Here is a 22,054-nt window from a genome sequence, read left to right as displayed (position 1 = left end):
TTCCTAGCAACATGCAGTTGTGGCCTGATGCCCTGACATCTGTTCTGTGAGCCCGGAAGACTTATTTGCTTAGAAGAAAATCAGTGCCCTCTAATTTAGGTTTCACGCCTTTTACTGCTGTGATTTTAAGTCGCTGTAGAAAAGAGTTGTATTTTTCTACCTCCCAAGTCATGAATATGGATTTCTATACCCCAGAGAAATCAAGATAGCAAACAATTTTTAGGGATCACCTAGTATAAGGATGCGGGACTAGGCTGCGGGACTTCCACAATAAAACAGGTGGACTCACTGCTCTTGAGGAATTTCAATTTGACCGTTCTAATCCCCACATTTTGTGATGAACATGGTGGTGGTTTCACCATTTTTCAGATGAAGACATTGCCAAAGAATGTTCAGGAATCGACTTCCGGTTACACGGCAAGTAGCAAAGTTGGGATCTGTACCTAGACTCGCCTGAATCCAAATCTGTGATCTTAACCATCGCTGTGTCTACTTCCAGCTCTTTGAATATCCATCACCAAAATCCTTCTGGGTGTGATCAGTTTTTATGTGAATTAAAACTGCTTGGGATTGAAGATGCTGGCCTGTCTGGGCTGACCTCTTCAAAGCTAGGCAAGGCTAGGGCGGTGACACCTTTTCCTGTGGCTTCTGCTCCAGTGCTACCCAGTTAATGCTGTGCCCACGAGTCCCAGTCACATTCCTAGGTTGGTACTCACCCCTGTGTATTTGAAAGAGCCCCCAGGTAGGAAAGCTGAGTTGGTTGGAGTAGCTGGCAGAGGCAGAGAAGGCCATCAATGTCCCTGTATTCCCCTTTCAGACTGCCCCTCACAGCAGGCTCCTCTGGTTGCCTTCCAGTGTCATTTACAAGTTTATCGCAAGTTCCTTTAGGGTGCTTTTGTAGATGAGAAGGGATTTTTCCATTTGCCAGCCCAGTGGGTGCCTCTGTTCTGAAGCGGGCTGTGTTCCTATAGAAATCCAAGAGACCAGAGAAACCCTGGTCGAAGTGAACAGTATCTTAATGGACATGAGACAGTTATCTGCAAATCTTAACAACAGCCTGAGTAACGTTAAAAGGAACCTGGAGCAAGCACTCACTGATCCCATGTGCTCTGTGCATCCGGTAATGACCACTTGCAGCAACATTATGAACTCTCTAAGCCTTCTGGATGGCAGCATCGATTTTGATCAGGTGAGGAGGTAGCCCGGCTTCAGGGCAGTGTCATTGGGACAGCTGGGGAGGGCTAAGCATGGGCTCACCCATCAGGTGCCCAGTGGCTGAGGGTCTCTGTCAGCCTTCCTGGTTATTTAGCCATCATGTTGGAACGGCTGTAGGAGGAGAGAAGGAATAATGGGAAATACTCCTTGAGAGTTCTCTGCCATCGATTTGATGAAATACATCAGAATGAATTGAGCTTTTTTTTTGTTCAGATTCTTCTTTTTTTAATTTTTATTTTATTTTGACAGTTTGTGCATTTTATAAGATATTGGCTATATTCCCTGTGTTGTACAATGTATCCTTGTAGCTCATTTTATCCATAATAGTTGTACCTCTTAATCCCCAGCCCTGATAGTGCCCCTCCCCGCTCCCCACTGGGAACCACTAGTTTGTTCTCTGTATCTGTGATGAATTCAGCTTTAAAAAGGAAAAAGGAAGCAAAAGCCATTTTTCTAGACCTTTAAAAATTAAAATATATATATATTTTTTGTTTTTTTGCGGTACGCGGGCCTCTCACTCCTGTGGCCTCTCCCGTTGCGGAGCACAGGCTCCAGACGCGCAGGCTCAGCAGCCATGGCTCACAGGCCCAGCCGCTCCGCGGCATGTGGGATCCTCCCGGACCGGGGCACGAACCCGTGTCCCCTGCATCGGCAGGCGGACTCTCAACCACTGCGCCACCAAGGAAGCCCTAAAATATATTTTTAAATGATAGGCCTAGTATATTAACCACAGGTGCCTAAATATTAGGTAATTTTTCACATTCCCAAAGAGAAGATTAGGAAAAAAAAAGAATTTGGAGCAACTTGAATATATAAAGTTCTGGGGTATAGATAAAATAATCATGTCTACTCATGATTTTTAATGTATCAATATAGTGATATGTACACATAGCACTTTATATAAAACAATATTTTAATATAGCTAGATTTTTCTGACTTTCACATTTCATGAATCAATTTTATTCAGATACTTCACATTCAACATCTGTGTTGAATCTACTACAATCACTTTTGTTGTCATTGAACAGTTTTTCAGAGTGTAGGACCTATACTTGCATTTAAATTGTTTGAAATCGAGTTCTTTTGGGGGTAACTTTTTTTTTAACATCTTTATTGGAGTATAATTGCTTTACAATGGTGTGTTACTTTCTGCTGTATAACAAAGTGAATCAGCTATACATAAACATATATCCCCATATCTCCTCCCTCTTGTGTCTGAGGTAACTTTTAATTTTGATGGGATTTTAAAACATGCAGAAAATCTGCAAGATTAGTGTACAAGGAAGCCCTGTTTACACCTCTTACCCAGATTCACCAGTTGTCAACACTTTGCTCCCTTTGCTTAATGGTATTATTTTATACATTTATCTATGTATCTATCATCTATTTGTATTATCGTATGTATGCGTACAATACTATGCATTTTGTCCTTTTCTCAATCATCTGGAGGTGAGTTGCAGACGTTATGCCCTTTTACCCTTAAATATTTCAGTGCATTTCCTAACTTTACATAACCATTATGATTACCAAAATTAGGACATATGACATTGACCCAATACCACCGTCTAATCCACAGTTTATATTCAAATTTTGCCGATTTTTCTAAAAAATGCTCTTTAAAAAAATTTTTTTTTTCTTTTCTCCAGTTTAAGGTCCAGTCTAGAGTACACATTGTCTCTAGTTGTCATGTGTCTTTAGTTCCTTTAATCTGGAACAGTTTCTCAGTCTTTTTTCTTTAGCGACATTGACATTTTTTAAGACTGTAGGCCATTTATTTTATAGAATGACCTTCGATTTAGGTTTGTCTGATGTTCCCTCATGATTCGATGTGAGTTATGCCTATTTATCAGGGATTTCACAAAAGTGATGTTGTGTCCTTCTTGATACGTTGTGTCGGGAGGTCCATGATATTTGTCCCAGAATTGGTAAGAGGTAGAACACGTTAAATCCATGTATAACACTATAAATGAAAAACTTATTTTTAAGTTTTTTTACAACCACTATTACATGTTTTTTTAAAAGGTTGTTTACAACTGTATTCAACAATATTCAGTACCTGGAATTGTGAGGTCACACACATTCAATCTGTGTTAAATTTCTCGCCCTTATTTTTAGCTGACTGCAATAAGAGACCTTCAAACATCGAAAATTAGTGCTTGTAGAGTCCATTCCGAGCTAATGTGTCTGCCTCCGACAAAACACTATTGTTCAAAGGAAACTTAGATCACACCCTATAATATAGAGACTTCAGGACTTGGATTTAAGATGATTCCCTTTTTTATGACAAATAATTTGGGGGGGGTAATCACCTTGCTTTATGTCTCGTTTTATAAAATTTCAGCTCCCATCTTTGGATGAACAAATTGGTAACCTTAATGATACTCTTCAAACAAATTTGTCCAGCCTAGTCCAAAAGGTATGTTTTTTGGGAAAAAAATACATTAGATTATTTTAAAGAATAGAATAGTACATAAGGAAATAGGTAACAGCAAAAAAACAGTGAAATTCTGGACAGTAGTTGCCAAGAAGGGTGATAGATGTTATCCTCCAGGTAATTTTGTTCATTCCCATTCAAGAATTTTTTATTATGCATCTATTGTATGCAAAGCACCTTGCTAGGACCATAAGAGGTAAAAAGAAAAGCATGATCTCATCTTCCTCGGGCTCAGAACTGGATGGGTATAGTGTTGGACCCCATGCTGATTCTGACACAAGATGCTCTCCCACTCTGCCGGTGAGTCAGCCATGTTGATTTTGTTTCTTCCCGCTTCTGCTCATGTGTACAGGCTGTGTGCTCTGCCTGGCACTCTCTTCTTTCTCCCTCTCCTTTGCCCAGCTTCTTGGGCTACTAGGGACTAGTTACTTTAAGCTTTATATATCACTTTCTTAACGAGACCTTCCCTGGGCATCTTGACCAGATCAAAACCTCTTTTAATACATTCTTACAGCATTGCAAATATTCTTTGTTAAGTTCCTCACAACTTTGATTATTGCTTTCATGTCTTGATTGTGCCACAAGACTGTAAATCCTAAAACAGGAAGGGGTCACATTGATCTAGAATACTGTGATTTCCCCAGTAGCCTAAAAGGAAGAGAATAGCTTTATTCTTGACTCTGTCTTTTAGCATGGGTATAAAAAAGTCATCAGATATCTATTAAACACTCATCTACATATACTAACAAAGGAAGTGTCCCCTTAAACAAGTCATTGAAAACTCCTGGTCTTTGCTGTCTGATGTCACCTCATTTGTCAAATGAGGGAATTGAACGAGGAGATCTGTAAATCCTTTTCCAGCCATTAAACCTCTTATGATGGGTCACCTCTCCAAGTCCAAACACAGATAAATGTAGAGGGGTCAGTTGTACCAAACCAACACAAGCACCAGTGTGCTGGGTGGTTTAGTTGCCTTTGAGGAAACAGAAGTCATGAATGTTCTTTTTATGGCATTGCTGTTGCTAGGCTAAAGTGGAAACTTGTTGGCACCATAAATCTTATAAACTTTGTAACTTAGATTGGACTGCTATAAAAGAATATCATAGAGTAAGTGGTATATAAACAACAGAAATTTATCTCTCACACTTCTGGAGGCTCAAAGTCCAAGATCAGTTTGCCAGCAGGGTTGGGTTTTGATGAGGACACTTTCCAGGTTGCAGACAGCCATTTTCTCATTGTATCCTCGCAGGGTGAAGAGAGCTCTCTGGGGTCCCTTTTAAGAGGGCACTAATCCTGTTCATGGGGGCTCCACGCTCATGACTTAACAACCTTCCAAAGGCCCCATTAACTTCGCACTGGGGATTAGGATTTCAACATATGCATTTTGGGGAGATAGACATTTGGCTCATAAGAGGTTGTAATCACTTCAGTGTTCCCTAGCAGATGTCTGAATATGTCAGCAGACAGTGAGAAACACAAATTAAGCCCCTTCCAGAGGAAAGGCTGTGCTGATTAGTTGAGTTGCTTGGAAATAATGACATTTTCCTGTCATGGATTTAGCTCCAAAGTGATATAGCTTGGCATGGCTGTTTGGGTTTTCGTTTTAGCCTCACTACAATTTGTATTCTTTCTAAGTTGTGTTTTAGGGCATTACTATTTTCTATGAGACTAGATCTCCAATTTTATTGTGTAATTGGGCTGGAAAGTAAGATTCTATTTTTAGAAATTCACTTTATAGCCGCACATGGTACATGGTACAGATCAGGGTTTCTTAACCTCAGCACAATTTGGGCTGGATAGTTCCTTGTGGTGGGGCCTGTGCACTGCTGGATATTTAGTAGCACCCTGGCTCGTGCCCACACAGTGCCAAGAGCACCCACACAACTGTGATAACCAAAACGTCTCCAGACATCTCCTGGGGGACAAAATTGCCCCCAGTTGAGAAACACTGGTATAAATACATGGAAGCTTTTAACATGAGTTAAAAGTTAAAAACTCTTAATATGATCTTCAACAGATACAATTTAAGGTAAGTCCTCACTAAAAGGGAGTTTTTTTCTAGACTTTTAATGACTGTATCATGATCCTTTCGGCCTTAAGATGAAGGTTACATTTTAGTGTTGCTTCTCTGCTCCATTCTAAGCTTACCATGAATACTAGTGAACTGCTCTTCTACTTACACTGTATATCCGTTGATTCTGAATTATTTTTTAGGGCTATAGATCTTTCAATGCTATACCTGGGATAGTGCAGAATGAAACCGTGAACGTCGTATCAGGTGAGATTCCCAAATGGAAGTAACTGTGTATCTCTTCTTGTTAAGAATTGGCTGGTTAGTGCAAAGAAATGCATTGCTAAGAATTGTTCTTTTTCCCTCTTAAAAAAAACATTCTCTCACTAAAACCTTAAAAACTACATGAATATTTCAATTGTGCTACCTTCACCAACTGATGTCGATTTAAAAAAATAATAATCCTATCAAACGCTGACTACCATCCTTCTGTGGCTGGAAGCTTCAGGGCCGAGGGCCACACTGTGATAGCAGCCTTCATCAGGAGCTCTCAGAGCTGACAACAGCCATAGTTTATGACTTGGAAGCTCACATTTTGATTGTTTTCACTGTGAATTTATTTTCTAAATGAACTTAAAATTGATTTTTTAAAAAGAATACTCTGTCTAGGGACTTACTTTGTCTCTTTAGGAAAATGTTCATATGCCTCGGAGGCTGATGTAATGCTACTTTAGGGTCTTAAGTTTGCTTACAATTTTGGAGAGACAGAACTGAGGTCTGTCAGTTGAGAGAGTTCCACTGGTCTCAAACGACCGAATCACGTTGAATTCAGGTTATGGTATCTGGGGTGAATGTACAGAGAAAGAATGCAGTATAAACAGTTCTTTATGCAGGAATGGGAAGAAACCTGGGTTGTTTGCTAAGGGAAGACATCTCTGAAGCTATGTAAGACTATCTTCTCTCTGTCTCTTTTTTTTAAATCATCTCAGGGCTTCTTTTTATCTGTTGACTAAGTAGTTTTAAAATGTTGTGTTAGAGGTATTTGATTTTTTTTTTTCCCTAATATTATTCTTTCAACCCATTAAGACCTGGGTAAAAAGGATTTTATCCTACTACATAGTGCTTTGGAAGTTTTGTGGGTTCCCTTCTGATTTAAAATATTAAGATATTCAAAACAGAGTTCACGCTTTCCTGTGCTAGCATCTGAGGGCTAACCCACGCTGTACATCTGGTAACCACCTGCTTACTAATCTCTGTGTTTACTTTTTTGTTTCCCCCTTCTGGACCTCTTCTGCCAATACGTGCAGCCCTCCCTTGTAAGTCTGGCCAAGTGAGGCTGCAGTTCACGTGAGCGAGGCCGGGTGTGCACACTGTCATCACGTAAACACGAGCCAGAGTTTTCCTGAATCTCAGCAAGTGCCGCCCCATCAGACTGAAGACCAAGCGCTGGTTTTTATGTCTTTCCAAAACCAATAACCCTTAGCTTCCATGTTTTGGGCATTAGGTCCTACCCTGCACACATATTTTGAGTGCCTACTATGTGCCAGGCACTGCTGGGCTCTGGGGATGGTAGATAAAGAAGGCACGACCCCTGCCTACCCTTCGGCTGGGCATGGATACAGATGCCCTTTATCACCCTCTGGGAACCTGGTGAGGTGTGTGCAAGGGATCCGAGGTGGGGAGAGGGTAGCAGAAGGCTTCCTGGAGGAAGCGACATCCAAACGGAGGCCTGAAGAAGGCACCAGCCCCTTAAAGACCCACCAAGGCTGTGGAGTGTAGGAGGGCAGTACAGCCTGAGGACCAGAAGGGGCTCGATTCTGAGTTGAGGAAACTGTGCGTAGGAGAGGGGACGTCTACATACCACATCTCTCAAACCCCCAGAATTCCCAAGGTTAAAAAAGAGACCTGCAGAGTTACCTTGTGGAGGGTCCTGGGGTCTTGTGGCACACGAGCCATTTGGAGGAGACATCGAGCCACTGTGAGCTCTCCTCCTATGAGCTCTCCATGTGAACCACAGGCTTTGAAAAAAAATTCCCACCATTGTTATGTAATTTCCTTTTGGACGAGGCTACCACCTCCCCTAAGTTCGCAGGGAGCCCTGGGATCGAATTGTGAGCCCTGCCAATCTTGTTTCTGCTGCTGCAGAGACATTTATCCGCCTTTCAGGATCAGTGGACCTTGAACCGATTAGTATGTTTTTGCTATGTCCCTGTCAAGAATCACAGTGGATAAGGCCACCTTCAGATCAGGTGTGAGTGTTGGACCACGTGACAGCTCCCACCCCTGGTGGCTTTGATCCCAGGACCTGCCATGATGGTCAGACACTGTCCAGAAAACTGGAACTTACCTCCTCTCTGACAGATTAATAGAAACTATTTGACCGCTGGGAATACTATTGCTTTTTGCATGTAAGAGACACAGGTGTGCTTTAACAAGTCTCAATTTGTATGAGTCAAATAAAATTTTAACAAAAGTGTCACCTGGGGTCACTTGTTCAAAAAATTGGTCGTGGAGAATTACTGTCTTCCTGAGTACCATTTCGTAGATGGAGGAATTGTTATATTATTAAATTATTTTTGGAAAATCATTTAACAGAAGCTTTACAGTTAGATAAACCCGAGTTTTCATCCCATTTCTAGTGCTTTCTGAAAAAGAGACATATGGGCAAGTGATCTAACCCCTATGAGCCTCAGCATCACTGTTAGTGAAACGGGAATAAGAAATGGGTTAACATTTATAAAAGTGCCTGGTCCATTGTAGTGGCACACAGTACATTTTAATCACCCGATCCATTTTTTTCTTTTTTTAGTGAAATAAGTAGAAGAAAACTCTGGCTTGATTTCAGCACCATGTCATTTAAGTTAGCTCTCATAGCTTGCTCTTTTGTTAAGTAATTGCTTTTTGATGGGCTTAGCTACATTCATGCTTGTTGTAGAACCTTTTCATATTTTAAACACATACATAAATAACATGGGAAAAACTAAAAGCAGTTCAAGCTTTTCACTTGAGTTCCGAGACAAAGTTTCTCGTCTCCTCTAGGTTTGAAAATGCATAACTGAGGCATCTTTGTTTTCAGATGTCAAAATGACGTTGGATTCCATTGGTTCTGATATCAAAAATATAAGCAAAAATATTCCTATTCAGGATAAGCTGTCAAATTTCATTCGTTACCTTAATGACACTGAAAATTACATCCACCACCATTTACCCACTTTGGAAGAATATGATTCATACAGGTGAGTGCCTCCTTTGAGCTGGTACACTAAAGAGTGAAACTTGCTATGGAACGGGAGAAAAATTTGACAATATAACCAGGATAATCTTATGAGAGCAAATTGTACAAAGAGGCCATAATGTGATATGTATTCACTCTAGTTTATGTTCAAAAAAATTGAAGTGTTCACTTCGGCAGCATGTACACTAAAATTGTAACTATACCAAGAAGACTGGCATGGCCGCTGAGAAACGATGGTATGCAAATTCATGAAGCATCCCATATATATATATATTTTTTAAATTAAGGACTGAAAGTTCTTGAGCCAAATAGTCAATTACTTGCAGTCTTGATGTCATCCGTGGCTTCCGAAATCTTGATTATAATTATCTAAGGCATGTAACAGGATTTTAAAACTTAAAAGGAATTTAAAAGGGCATTGGGATAATCTTTTTCTTTTTGTTGGTTTATAAAAGAAATATGTAGAGGTTGATTCTTACAGAAAGAGCATCCTTGAAACCAGTGAATTGGGTGAAGCTGCTGTCGTTCCCAGCTCTTTGCCCTTCAGAAACATGCTAGTGGTAGGGTTTGGCCTTGGGAGGTGATGGTGGACATAGATCTCAGACAAGAGCGCTGGAGAAGGCAGGACTTAGAGACTCAAGGCATTTCCAGGCTCATGTGAGATGTAAGACGTACTCTCCGCTCTGAAAGGCTCAGCCCCACGACCGCCCACTGGAACTATTCCTACTGCTCAAACCCACGGAGATTCTGGACACTCCCATTCCTGTTCAGGTTATTTATTATGCAAGAACACAAGATAAATAATAAAATAATAACAATAATTGCTAGCCTTTAGGGAAGAGTCACAATGTGCCTGCCACGTGCTGTCCACATGGCATCTCATTTAATACTCAGAAAAATCTCCTGGGTTGTGTTCCGTTTATAATCCTGTTTCTTAGAGGCTCAGGGAGGTGAAGTGATTTTTCAACTCCCACCTGACTATGCCCTTAATTATCAATATGCCATTTCCTACTGTGTGGCTTGGCCACCCCAGCAGGTGTCGGAACAAAGATAGGATAGACCCTTTCCCAATGAACTTACAATCTCAGAGGTCAGACTTTCACAGACGAAAAGAATGGTACAATGATCTGTCTACACACCAGCTCCCCCTTCCTTCCACCTTCCCCTGCCCTGAGACTATAAGTTTATTTTAAAAAGAAATTTAATGAAGCAGACGAGGCTTGCATTAACTGTAAAGGATTTCTGGGGCCGGGTTCCATGGCTTATTTAATTTTGTGTCCTCAGTATCTGGAACAAAAAGTCACAGAATGTGTGCAGGTGGTTATTATAATTATCGAGGTTTTTTTTATAGATCTTTATTGGAGTATAATTGCTTCACAACACTGTGTTAATTTCTGTTGGACAACAAAGTGAATCAACCTTATGCATGCGTATATCCCCATATCCCTTCCTTCTTGAGCCTCGATCCCGCCCTCCCTATCCCACCCCTCTAGGTCATTACAAAGCACTTAGCTGATCTCCCTGTGCTATGCGGCTGCGTCCCACTAGCTATCTATTTTACACGAGTTTGTTCTTAGTTGAATGAAAAACTGTAGTGACAGTTTGTTTTATAGTGTTTTAAAGGTTGGGAAGCATTTCTACCCTTGAATGCTCCTGGGTTGCTGAAAAAGTTTGATGTACATTCCGGGAATGCCAGTAAGACCTGATTGAGGATCCATTCTCCTGAAACTTCTCACAGGACCATTACAAAATCGAGACTTGCATTCTGCAGGCGTTCGATTTAGGATGCTCCTAGAATTCTAAAATATTCAATGCACTCATCACATAGAGAGTGCCTGGCTCAGTAAGGAACACAATTCACTCCCCACCGCCCCCAAATATTCCTGCAACCACAAAACATTTTAGATAAAAGACCAGAGGAAGGAGACCCCAATTTCCTTATCTGTTGTCTAATCATGATCTGTCTACATCTCATCATCGTTATAATAAGCACTTACAGCCTCAGGAACCTTGAAAGAACTTAACAAACCTTAAGGGACATGGTTATCGGTAGCCTTGGAGAGGTTGAGTCAACCCTGCTTCTGGGCCCTGTGGAGGTAAGGCAAAGGAAAGAAACGACAATCCCATGACCACTGAGAGCTCTTTGAAACCAAGATAAACACTGTCTTGGTTGGATTGGAGGACTAGGGGTGAAAAGGGGTCTTTTCACAGCACTCTTACCCTCTGAGGAATTAACAGAGGAATCCGATATTTGATTGCCAAGAGTTTTTCAACCACTCCAGCCCAGGTCTAGCAGCTTTTGTGTTGTGATGATGTCACCTCTTACGTTTGCTAACACTGTGTTTGCTCCACCAGGTGGCTGGGTTCCTTGGTTGTCTGCTGTTTACTGACCCTCATAGTGATTTTTTATTTCCTGGGCTTGTTGTGTGGCACGTACGGCTACGACCAGAATGCCACCCCAACCAGACGAGGCTGCGTCTCAAACACTGGAGGCATCTTCCTCATGGTGTGAGTGTTGGCTCTTCCTTGCCGTGTGTGGGGGATGCAGGGAGGTAACTCTGGTGTGACAGGGACCTGGTGACCTCTGGTAAGCAGTCTGGGTTCCAGTGACGTAGGGCTGGTGTGACTACTTTCATCGGTCTGGGAAATTCCATTAAGCATGAAAAGTAAAGGAAACTCTAGATTGGTTGCACTTTGATTGACAAGCTTAAAAGCTGATAGCTCTTTAAAGCAGCTATCAGGGAAATTATTTCCAGTTTGCTTTCTCAATTCTCATTGTTTTTCCCCATATCTATGTATCTACCTATCTATCCATCCATCCATCCATCCATCCATCCATCCATCCATCCATTCATTCACCATACTTGCTGAATATTGACCTGACAGACAGACACTGTTCACTCTGAAACTTGATTTAGAACAGAGGTTGCCTACCTGGCACCCTTGGAGTTAAACAAGTAGCCTACATTAGTGATGCGATCAGGTGTGAAGTACCAGCAAGTGGTGAGCCTGCAGTGGACTGGAGCAGTTATCCCCATTTCAATTACATTCACATCCAAGTTCATATTTTTGGAAAAAAAAAACAACAACCTTTATAGGGTATAACGAAGCAGAGGGGGCATGAGCTGGGTGGAACTGGAGTTGGAGCCAGTAATATAAACCAGTAACCAGGGGTAAAAGCTTCAAATGCTCCCTAGAGGGGAATCCGTGTGAGTTCCAACTCGATATTCTCTTTTCTGATAAGCTTCATGGAGAACCAGCAGCGAGGGGTGTGATGGGGCTCGAGGGGAGTGTAAAGATTTGGAAGAAGTCCTTTGGGCAATAGAGAATCAAAACCACAGCCATTTCTTTGCTTATGTCACTAGTGACATGCATTACCTTGCTTTTTTAAACTTTGGGTCACTATAATAATCATGCTGCTTATGAGCTGTGATCCTAAGGCCTTTTCCTTAAACCTTCAGTCTCCACTCTAGTACACTTCACTAACATTAATACAGGCACATGAGTTTCGTTTTTTTATTGAAGTATAGTTAATTTACAATTTGTGTTCATTTCTGCTGTACAGCAACGTGACTCAGTTATACACATATATACATTCTTTTTTCATGTTCTTTTCCATTATGGTTTATCACAGGATATTGAATAGAGTTCCCTGTGTATACAGTAGGGCCTTGTTGTTTATCCATTCTAAATGTAGTAATTTGCATCTACTAACCCCAAACCTCCCAGTCCCTCCCTCTCCCTCCCCAACTCCCCCTTGGCAACCACAAGCCTGTTCTCTATGTCTGTGAGTCTTTCTGTTTCGTAGATAAGTTCATTTGTGTGTGTGTTTTTTTAAGTGAGTTTTAAAAATAACCTTAAAGCTAATGACATGGGAGTCTGCCAGAACTGGACAAAATTGGACAGAGCTCCACACATGGAAAAGCCTATTTGCTTACATACTTAAACTTAAGAAATTAAGCCAGCAAGGAAGAGTATATGTGCCCAGCCTTTTTGTTTAAATGTACACAGCTACAGACAGAAAATTAATTTAATGTTCAGAATTTAATAATCCTGACACTTGGCTGTTTGTCAGTGTTTTGATGGTGAATTTATATATTACATACATTTATGTATTACATCTATCTAATTATTTGAAAGGAGGGCGTAACTTGCTCTGAAAAGGTACAAGTTTCATAAAATTCTATTCCACTTTTAGGCATGAAACCAAAAAATGTGATATCTAGCTTCAAAGAATAAAAAATAAGAGAGTCATGAGTAAATTGGTGGAGGCTAAGAGCAACTTCAGTTTGGCTGTAATACTCACTTCTGCAGGTTAAGGAATCTCTCTAAAGGGTTAAAGTCACATGGAAATCTATGGCTTAGGAGCCGAAGGATTTATCTCAGCAGTGGGGAAAAGGCTGGTAACTAAGCTGCTGTCAGATGCATTTTGGGAGGTCTGCAGACTGAGATTTCTGTACTGTCGAAGCCTACCACTCATCATGGCTTGCTTTGCTATGCTTAGCAGAATTCTCCATCTCTCTCTTGAGACATCTGGTAAACAACTGGATAGACTAATCAGACTAACTAGAGGAATGCCGTTTCTTCTTTATAATTGTTTACTTGCTCGTAGAAATGAGAAAGAGTATATTTAGTTCAGCTTCAGCCAAAACACCACCTGCTCTTTAAAAACGGTGACGTTATCCAATCAAGAGCATGGTCTCTTTAACAACTAAGCAAGAATCCTTGCCTCCCAAGAGGATCCTAGTGAAAGACCTGGAAGGAGGGAAGCAGAGAGTCCTGGCTCCTATCCCTTGTCTTCTGAGGGTCCAGGGAGCATTTTAGGGGCTGAATGGGATGCAGTGGTGAACGTACATCTACGGGGGGAATATGGATGGTTTCCCCAGAGATAAGGAGACCTAATTAAGGCAACCAGAAAACAATCTCTTGTACCAAAGACCGTTATAAAACTTCCAATTTTAGCTCTTGAAAACAATGCCCAGATTATCGAGACCTCTGAAGAGAAACTAAGATCACGTGTTGCCATGGGCATATTACATACGGCTGGTGGCAGTTTCAGTGGTTATAGATATTTCAGAGAGCAGTTTGTCAGGCTATAGCAGGTCATTCCCATTTTAGGGAATTTATTTTGAGGCAGTAGACCAAGCATTTTGAGCAGAGACGTGTTTTTGTGGTGTTAGTTAGGTGTTAGTTGTGACAGTGAGGCATTCGAAGTGGCAACAAGGCAGCCACTTCGGAGGCTGGAGTAGATTATGTGGCCGCTGAAAGGATAGAGAGGTTGGCTGTCCTGGGTGGCTGACGAAAGTTTCTAAGATGTTCGACAAGGGCCCACAAAATTATGCACGTGTTTTTTGGTTTTTTTTCTGTTTTTTTTGGCGGTACGCAGGCCTCTCACTGTTGTGGCCTCTCCCATTGCGGAGCACAGGCTCCGGACGCACAGGCTCAGCGGCCATGGCTCACGGGCCCAACCGCTCCGCGGCACGTGGGATCTTCCCAGACCGGGGCACGAACCCGTGTCTCCTGCATCGGCAGGCAGACTCTCAACCACTGCGCCACCAGGGAAGCCCAATACATGCATATTTAGAAAACAAAGGCTGGAAATGTTAACAGCATGCTCTTTAGAGTAGTGGGGTTGTTTTGAAGTGAAGTGTTCTCTCAGAGGTTTGTAACTAACACACACACACACACACACACACACACATACACACACCCTCTGATGCCCACAGTTAGAAGCCTGGTGCCTGGCAGAGCCTTCACACACCTTCCCCTTCTTCACTCTTTCCCTAATGCAGTAACCCTGTTGGTTTGAGAAGGTCCGAAGGGACTTAGGGCTCCACCAGCAAACATTCCTTGCTATTTATTTCAGAGGAGCCGTGCAGATGTTTCTAATTATGCCTTGAGCATTTGCACTGGGGGGAGCCATGCCCTTTGGGAACGTTGTGATTGAGAGCATCAGCCTGCACACTTCCTAGGGTCCTTCCTGGTGTGCACCAGCGATGGTACAGGGTTTGGCTCTTCCATCTAGACTGATTTAAGAGTTTGCTCCCTCTGTGTCTCCAGCGGGGCCGCTGGGCACTGCTAGAGAAAAGTCATACAGCAGAGCACATTAGGATCCCTACAGAATTGTGATTCCCCACCTCACATGGACCCTCCACAGCCCTTCAAGTTCCTTCTTTCCTCCCTCCCTCCCTTCCTTTATTCTGCGATTGTCTTTCCACTCTGATGCATCCATCCTCCTTAATTTCCTTTTCTCTTCGCTGATGGGCTTACCTTTCTCTTCACGGAGAAAATAGAAGCCATCATAAACTTGCCACCCCCAAACCTCTGAAGGCACCTGTGCTCACAGGCACGGGAAGACAGAGGCAGAAGGGTCTCTCCCATCTAGGCTCCCCCGCTCCCCAGCATCCCCGCTGTGCTCTCAGCCCATCCCCACCCACCATCCCGAGGATGGAACAAAGCCTCCCTTCTTTCTCCTGCGTCTTCATTCTCTTCTCCTCTCCTAGACTTTCTTCTCAACACTTACACATGTTCTGTTCTCTCCCCTCCTTAAAAACCAAAACAGAAAACCCCTACCAACACCCCTTCTTCCATCTAACTCCACTCTCTGCACAGACGTCTCAAAATAAAGATCTGTGCCTGCTGCCCGTCTCCTGCTTTCCCACCTCCTGCCCAGCCTACACCACTGTGGCTTCGTTGCCGGCCACTTTCAGGTCAGCAGTGACTTCTGTGTCTCCAGTACAGTGGACTTCTTCGAGTCCTTCTTGACCGTGTCCTCACAGCAGTGACTGGAACAGCTGCCACTCCTTCTGCAAACACTCCTTCATACCCCATCAGTGACCTCACACCCTCACGGTCTCCTTCCCACCTCCCTGACCCTTCATCTTGGTCTCGTTTGCTGTCTCTCTCTCCACCACCTGTTCTCCAAATGGTGAGGTCCCCCAGGCCTAGTCCTAGGCTGCTTCTCCCTCCAACCCCAGCCCCAGGGATCAGTCATCATTTCTAAGCCACTGACTCACTAAAGTAGGTCTGTAACCCAGGCATCTGCGCTCCAAACACCTGGCGGACTCCTCCACAGCATGTCCTCTGAGATGTCTCCCAGGCAACGTGACCAGAAGCCGATCTTCTCTGCCCTCCCTGTCCCTGCTGCTGACAAGCCCTGGTGCCCCTTGCCCTCCCTTTCCTTCACCTCCAGCGCACGTCTTCAGGACGTCCTGCTGCATCTGCCTCCCAGGTCACACTTCTTTCACCCGCTGGCTCCCCTCCACTACCGCCAGCTGCATCAGGCCACCATCTGGGGCTAGAAGCAGCCTCCTTTGTGGCATCCTCCTCCACATGGGCACCTGTCCCTCCATCCTTCACGCTCTGCCAAGAGGGCTTTTCTTCAGAGAGAAATGGGGGTGTGTTCCTCCGGTGCTTAAAGGTCTTCAATAGCTTTCCCTCCCTGCATCCCCCATGCCCCACCCAGCTCGCCCCTACCTGCCTCTCAAGCTGCCGTTCACTGCTCGTTCTCTGCCATCTCTCTGGATGCAGAGCTACGTCAGTCCCTTTCAGACTCCCAAGAGTACATTTCCTACTGTCAACTGAAAAAAATGTACAACCTGAAAGCTGAGAATTATGTTTTATTCGGCAGACAAAACTGAGGACTTAAGCCCAGGATGCAGCCTCTCAGATCTCTCTGAGGGACTGCTCCATAGAGGTAAGGGAGGAGCCCGGATACAGAAGAGTTTCTGCAACAAGGACCAGGTGGTAGGAACATCAGAAGGTGACTGTTCATTAAAGAAAACCAGACATCCCAAGTTAAGGAATTTAGCACTTTTCTATGTATGGAAGATGCAAGAGTCTGGGCTCACTGAAATCATTCCTTTGCCCTGCACCTCAGCTCTCTGGGGCCAGCATCCTGCACTTCATCTTGAGTCTCTCAAGGTGCCCCCGTTGGAAGGGGGCTGCAGTAGCTGATGACTTGATGGTGGGCATCCTGTTTTTATCCTGAGTTCCCTCAGTGCTCACTGATGGAGCAGATAAAATGTGATGGATTGATGGCTGCAACATCCTTTGTTTACTGATATGTCAGGCAACATTTTTTCATTGACACTGCCTTACAACCTCCTCCCTCGCTGGAAAGCCTTGGTTCACTCAAATGACTCCAGAGCCCATGTCTGAACCACCGTGCTGGGCTTGCAAGCAAGCGAGGGACTCGGTCCTAAGTGTTCCCTAAACAAGCGCCTGGTACTTCCTGTCTGCACCCCTCTGTAGGCCGACCCGTTTAACCTGCAGAAAGCTGAAGACTCCAGGTCATTTTATACATTGAATAGGTAGAATGGGTAAGTACTAGTAGGTAATATTGATTCCTTGTAGAATAATTCCTTGTAGAATTATTCACTTTATTTCTATTTTTTTCCAGCGGGGCTGGATTCAGTTTCTTCTTTTGTTGGCTATTGATGACCATCGTGGTTCTGACTTTTGTTGTTGGTGGAAATGTGGAAAAACTGGTCTGTGAACCTTACCAAAACAAAATGTTATTCCAGGTAAACATGGTTTTTGTGCCCATTATGAAGAGCTCGAGCCAAAACTTTTATTTTCCCCTTTCTTGTGTGTTTCTCCGAGAGCAAAAAGATGAGCAGGTGGTTTGTATTCAGTAGGTTGAGATTCCATCTATTTGTCAGAGCAAAAAAATATGGCAGTACAGTTGACCCTTGAACCACAGGGAGTTAGGGGCGCTGACCCTCCACGCACTCAAAATCTGCATACAATTTATATTCAGCCTTTCGTATGCATGGTTCCTCCATATCTCCTTTCTTGGATTCAACCAACCTTGGACCGTGCAGTACTGTAGTATTTACTACTGAAAAAAATCCTCTTATAAGTGGACCCTCGCAGTTTAAACCCATGTCGTTGAAGGGTCGACTGTATTTTTTTTTTTTTAATGTAAGTGAAATCAGTACCGGGAATTAAGGCTTGCTCGTCAATGTTGATTGTAATATTTGGGGAGAATACAGTTCTCCTCAGCAGTAGCTCCCAAATGCAGAACCTCAGAGGATAAGTTCCCGGGTTCCTTCTATACCTCAAGAGGTTTCTGACATTTCACATAACTTCCCAGATGACAGTTGCCCACACAGATGGTTTGAGGGTCGTAAATTTGAAGTGAAAGAGACTGATAAATGACACACCTCATAGCTGAGGGTTGTCCCTGGTGGAAATCTGACGAGGTGGTTGGGAATTGAATTCAAGCTTCACTTTCTCCATCTAAGACCAACTACTTCACACTCTAGGGCACCAGGTGCAAGTTTAGCTTCATTAGTTAATGAGGAAGTTTTGATCTACATGTCTGTCTTCTAACTTTGGCTTTCCAGTGTTTTTCTCTAGATTCTGATTTTAAAAATATGTTTTCCTATTTTATTGTATATATTTTTTCACCTCAAATCTGTTATAAAATCAGGTGAATGCTTGCTAAAATAAACCAGTTGTGGTGGTGGTATTTTAATTACTCAGTTGGTTGAAGAAAATTAAATTGGGAGCCTCAGTTTGTCAAATTATCTCCATTTGGCCTCTTGATAAAAAATAATAATAACATATCAAACAAGACTTCATCATCTTTTGTACTGTGTTAAATTGTTAAAAAGGAATTCTTAAAAAATAGAGGATATTTTGAAACCATTTACACTCCGTAAGTGTATATACAGTCATGTACCAATTAGCCCACCTTAAATATACATAATGTGAAGTCAAAGATTGTGCCAGATTTAATTCCTTTTGTCTAGAGGGAAGTAGTGAAGATCTGGGTCTACTGCTTCATGGCTTTCTATTAGATATTCTGAATCAAATTATCTATTTTTCTCCCATTTCTAATGTGTTTATTTTACTAAAATGAAATGTTCCCCCCCAAAAGTAGTCTCAATAATTCCTACTAATGCTATCCAGTGGTCGATATCTTTATTCCAATCACACTATTATTTTCTAGTTTTAAGTTGAAAGTCAATGAGGAAAATCATGGTATAAAAATCCCCCAGATGCCGTATATTGAACAGAATATTCATTTTATTATATGCATGTATGTTAGTGTAAAACTGTCTTTATAAAAAAGTTTTTAAATTTGTTCTAGGTTTTGGACACGCCATATTTACTAAATGCCGATTGGAAATACTATCTCTCTGGCATGGTATTTAACAAACCAGATATTCATCTCACTTTTGAACAAGTTTACAGGTATAAATAATTGCATCATGCATTTTTTGCTACTTAGAATGTTGTGTTTTTACAATGAGAATTTTGCTTTCAACATGTCTTTAATTTTAACGGTCAACTTTCCAGTTTTAGAAGTAAGCTGTTCTCTGGTCTTAGCAGTAGGACCAAAAAGATAATCCTTTCCCTGAAAGCCTTCTAGGCCTTAGGATGGTGCTGTCCCAAGCCGCCCTGTCTTAATTACTGGAATTCGCTGGTAACAGTGACCCTAAAATGCATTCTTGTTTAAGAATCACCCTGCCCCAAGTAAATGCCATATAACAAGAATTCATTGGATGGGTCTGTTGATGGAAACAGTCAGTAAACATGGGAATTCCCTGGAGGTTCAGTGGTTACAACTCAGCGCTTTCACTGCCAGGGCCCAGGTTTAATCCCTGGTCAGGGAACTAATATCCCGAAAGCCATGGTGTGGCAAAAAAAAAAAAAAAAAGGAAAGAAGAAGAAAATCAATAAGCAGTCTGTAATAGGAATAGAAAAGAGTTTTATTTGAGCCAAACTGATGACTATAGCCCCAGAGACAGCCTCACATATAGCTCTGAGGAATTGTTCCAGAGAACCATGGCTTTCAGAATAGTTTTATATCTTGTCAGAACAAAGAACATTAAACAAGTCAGGGATACATTCATTAAAGGTTTCAAAAAAAAAAAAAAAAAACAGATCAGGATATACACAGTGAATCACTGTGGCCTTGGCACCTGGGAAGGGAGTCTTATCATCAAAGGAGTACCAACATAGATGTCCCAGGGAGCGAGATATTTAATCTTTATTTTGAACACGGACACTCTTGACTTCTGGTCAGTGCACCCTTTTCTTTCATAATTAAAGCCGATACACAGTGTGTGTTTGACAGGCCACAAACAGCTTGTTTTAGTCAGCATAAAGTTTGAGTTAAATCACGTAGAAGCCAGAATGACTTCCCGAGACCTCAATATGTGAACATTTCTTTCGTCAGGTCCAAATCTCAGACGTGCTAATTGCAATGCAGCTGGAGATCCAGGCTGTACAGTCAGGCTGCCTGGGCTCCAGTCCTGGCTCTACCACCGGGGCCTTTGTGATCTTGGGCAGTTCCACTTCCTGTCGCTTCAATAGGGATGATGACAATAGTAATCTGAGTATCACCAGCTCCCCATCACCTCTAGCGAATGAGACAGCAAACAAGCGGCACAGGTGTCAATCACTCACACCTTGCCTCCATGGCAGGCAATGGTCATCAACTTTGGTCTTCTACTTTGCCCAGAGGGTCACAGGAGCCTTCTCAACAGCACGTTCTCGGTAGACATTTTCAATTCATTGGAGTTTCTGTGCACAGTTAATCCATCCCTAGGCTCAGAGGAGGCCGAGCTCCTTGGCCTGGTCTGCCGGCTCTTTGTGATTCTGGCTCCCGTGGAACTCTCTGGTCTTACCTCTGTTGGTTAGTGTATCAGACTCTCTGTTCCAATGCCAACCTACTTGGGGCTCCCTGGAGAGGAGTATCCCACCTCTTGGGGATGTGGGAAAGCTGCTTCTCCCAGGCATCCCTCGGGACTGGAGGGCCTTGGCTACTGCACAAGGAAGAGGCGCCCCAGGAAGTGGCCATCTGGGTGGCAAGGATATGCATCAGATGAGGCCACCCTGCTTAGCTCAGCCGAGGAAGCGTTTGTCACATTTTAAAGAAGCACGGAGAAGTGAGGCCAAGTTAGGTTTATAGCCGAAGTGGACCTACCGTTTGGATGTTTGTTGCCCCCTCCCTATCTCCATCCTACCCTTAGTCCAACCTTAGGTTTAGTAGGTGAAGCTCAACCCTGGAAATATGGAGAGAGATGGTCTGTCAGGGGCTTGATAGAGTTTTAATCTTTTATGAAATCTTTTAATGATAGTGCTTTGTAACTTACCTCTTTCTGACATTTGTTGTTTTTTTAGATGAGGGTTTATTTCTTCCCAATTTGTAAACTTGTTATTTACTCACAGCACTGGAAAGAACACAAAGGACACAGATGGAAGGATGTAGTATTTACCAGTCCTAGTGTGTCTGTTGCAAACATGGGACATTTAGTAAAACAGGGAACGAAGTGAGGAATGGCGGGCACCCGGGGGTTCGTGCAGCCACTGGTGGTGGCCTTCTGTGTCCACACCCAGATGCCACGTCTGTGGTCACAGATTAAACAAAGACGAACAGTTCGCCTTTCTCTCCATCCTTAGCAGTGGACAGAGGTAGCCACAGCTGCCTTTCTGGATCCTGATTTCTCTGTTTATTCCCTCAGTGATTGCAAAGAAAATAAAGGCATTTATACCACACTTAAGCTAGAGAACACCTACAATATCAGTGAACATCTCAGCATTAAAGAGGTGAGTAATTAGAACCAATCAGAAAATTAACATTTCTTTACTAAATTCAGTTGTCTTTTTTTTTTTATGAGTCACATAAGATAAAAATTAACCATTTTAAAGTGACTTTAGTACATTTGCAAGGCTATGCAACTCTCACCTCTACCTAATTCCAAAATATTTGCATCACCCTCGACCAGTTGACTTTCTTGAGGCATGAGTTTCTCTAGCAGATGACGGAAGATCCTCTCCAGGGGCGTCCCTGCAGACACTTCACAGGGAAAGAGTTTATCCTTTGAGTGTCCCTGTTCCTGGAGGCACAAACCCCACTTGTTTCCCAGGGATACTGACTCTCCCAGACCAGCCATCCTTTTCTGTCACATCCCTGAGTGGGGACAAGAACCGTGGCCCACAGAGTCCTCACTCCTTATGAATGATGGCTGTGGCCCCAGGGCTCCCAGATAGGCCTTTAACAAGAGACAGAGTGGCAACAAGGATGGAAGGGACAGAGGGAATGAATGACCTCTCCTCCTCCTTTGCCCAGACCGGCACCCAAGCCTTGAGTGTTCAGACTCCAAGGAGAGATCCCTGTAGAGCCTGCTGGCTGGAGGAAGGG

At 42.9% G+C, this 22,054-nt stretch overlaps 1 protein-coding gene and 1 non-coding gene across 2 annotated transcripts in view; both read left to right on the top strand.

Moving 5' to 3' along the window:
- The window catches only part of PROM1 (prominin 1), a 93,346-nt gene that overhangs the window by 57,555 nt on the left and 13,737 nt on the right, over positions 1 to 22,054 (top strand). Inside the window, exons 7-14 of the mRNA XM_089911699.1 lie at positions 972 to 1,189; positions 3,557 to 3,631; positions 5,864 to 5,927; positions 8,737 to 8,896; positions 11,251 to 11,403; positions 17,297 to 17,420; positions 18,995 to 19,098; positions 21,375 to 21,459. Coding sequence (XP_089767825.1) covers positions 972 to 1,189; positions 3,557 to 3,631; positions 5,864 to 5,927; positions 8,737 to 8,896; positions 11,251 to 11,403; positions 17,297 to 17,420; positions 18,995 to 19,098; positions 21,375 to 21,459 — 983 coding nt within the window. The remainder of the gene's footprint in view (positions 1 to 971; positions 1,190 to 3,556; positions 3,632 to 5,863; positions 5,928 to 8,736; positions 8,897 to 11,250; positions 11,404 to 17,296; positions 17,421 to 18,994; positions 19,099 to 21,374; positions 21,460 to 22,054) is intronic.
- LOC115801980 (U6 spliceosomal RNA) lies at positions 9,057 to 9,163 on the top strand. The gene has a single exon (XR_004022355.1). It is a non-coding gene; the product is annotated as a U6 spliceosomal RNA (small nuclear RNA).

Source organism: Delphinapterus leucas, chromosome 5 (assembly GCF_059928025.1).
Source record: "Delphinapterus leucas isolate spDelLeu-1000000601 "Yukka" chromosome 5, BTC_Dleu_Yukka2, whole genome shotgun sequence".
Lineage (NCBI taxonomy): Eukaryota > Metazoa > Chordata > Mammalia > Artiodactyla > Monodontidae > Delphinapterus > Delphinapterus leucas.
This window is presented reverse-complemented; position numbering and strand designations above follow the sequence as displayed.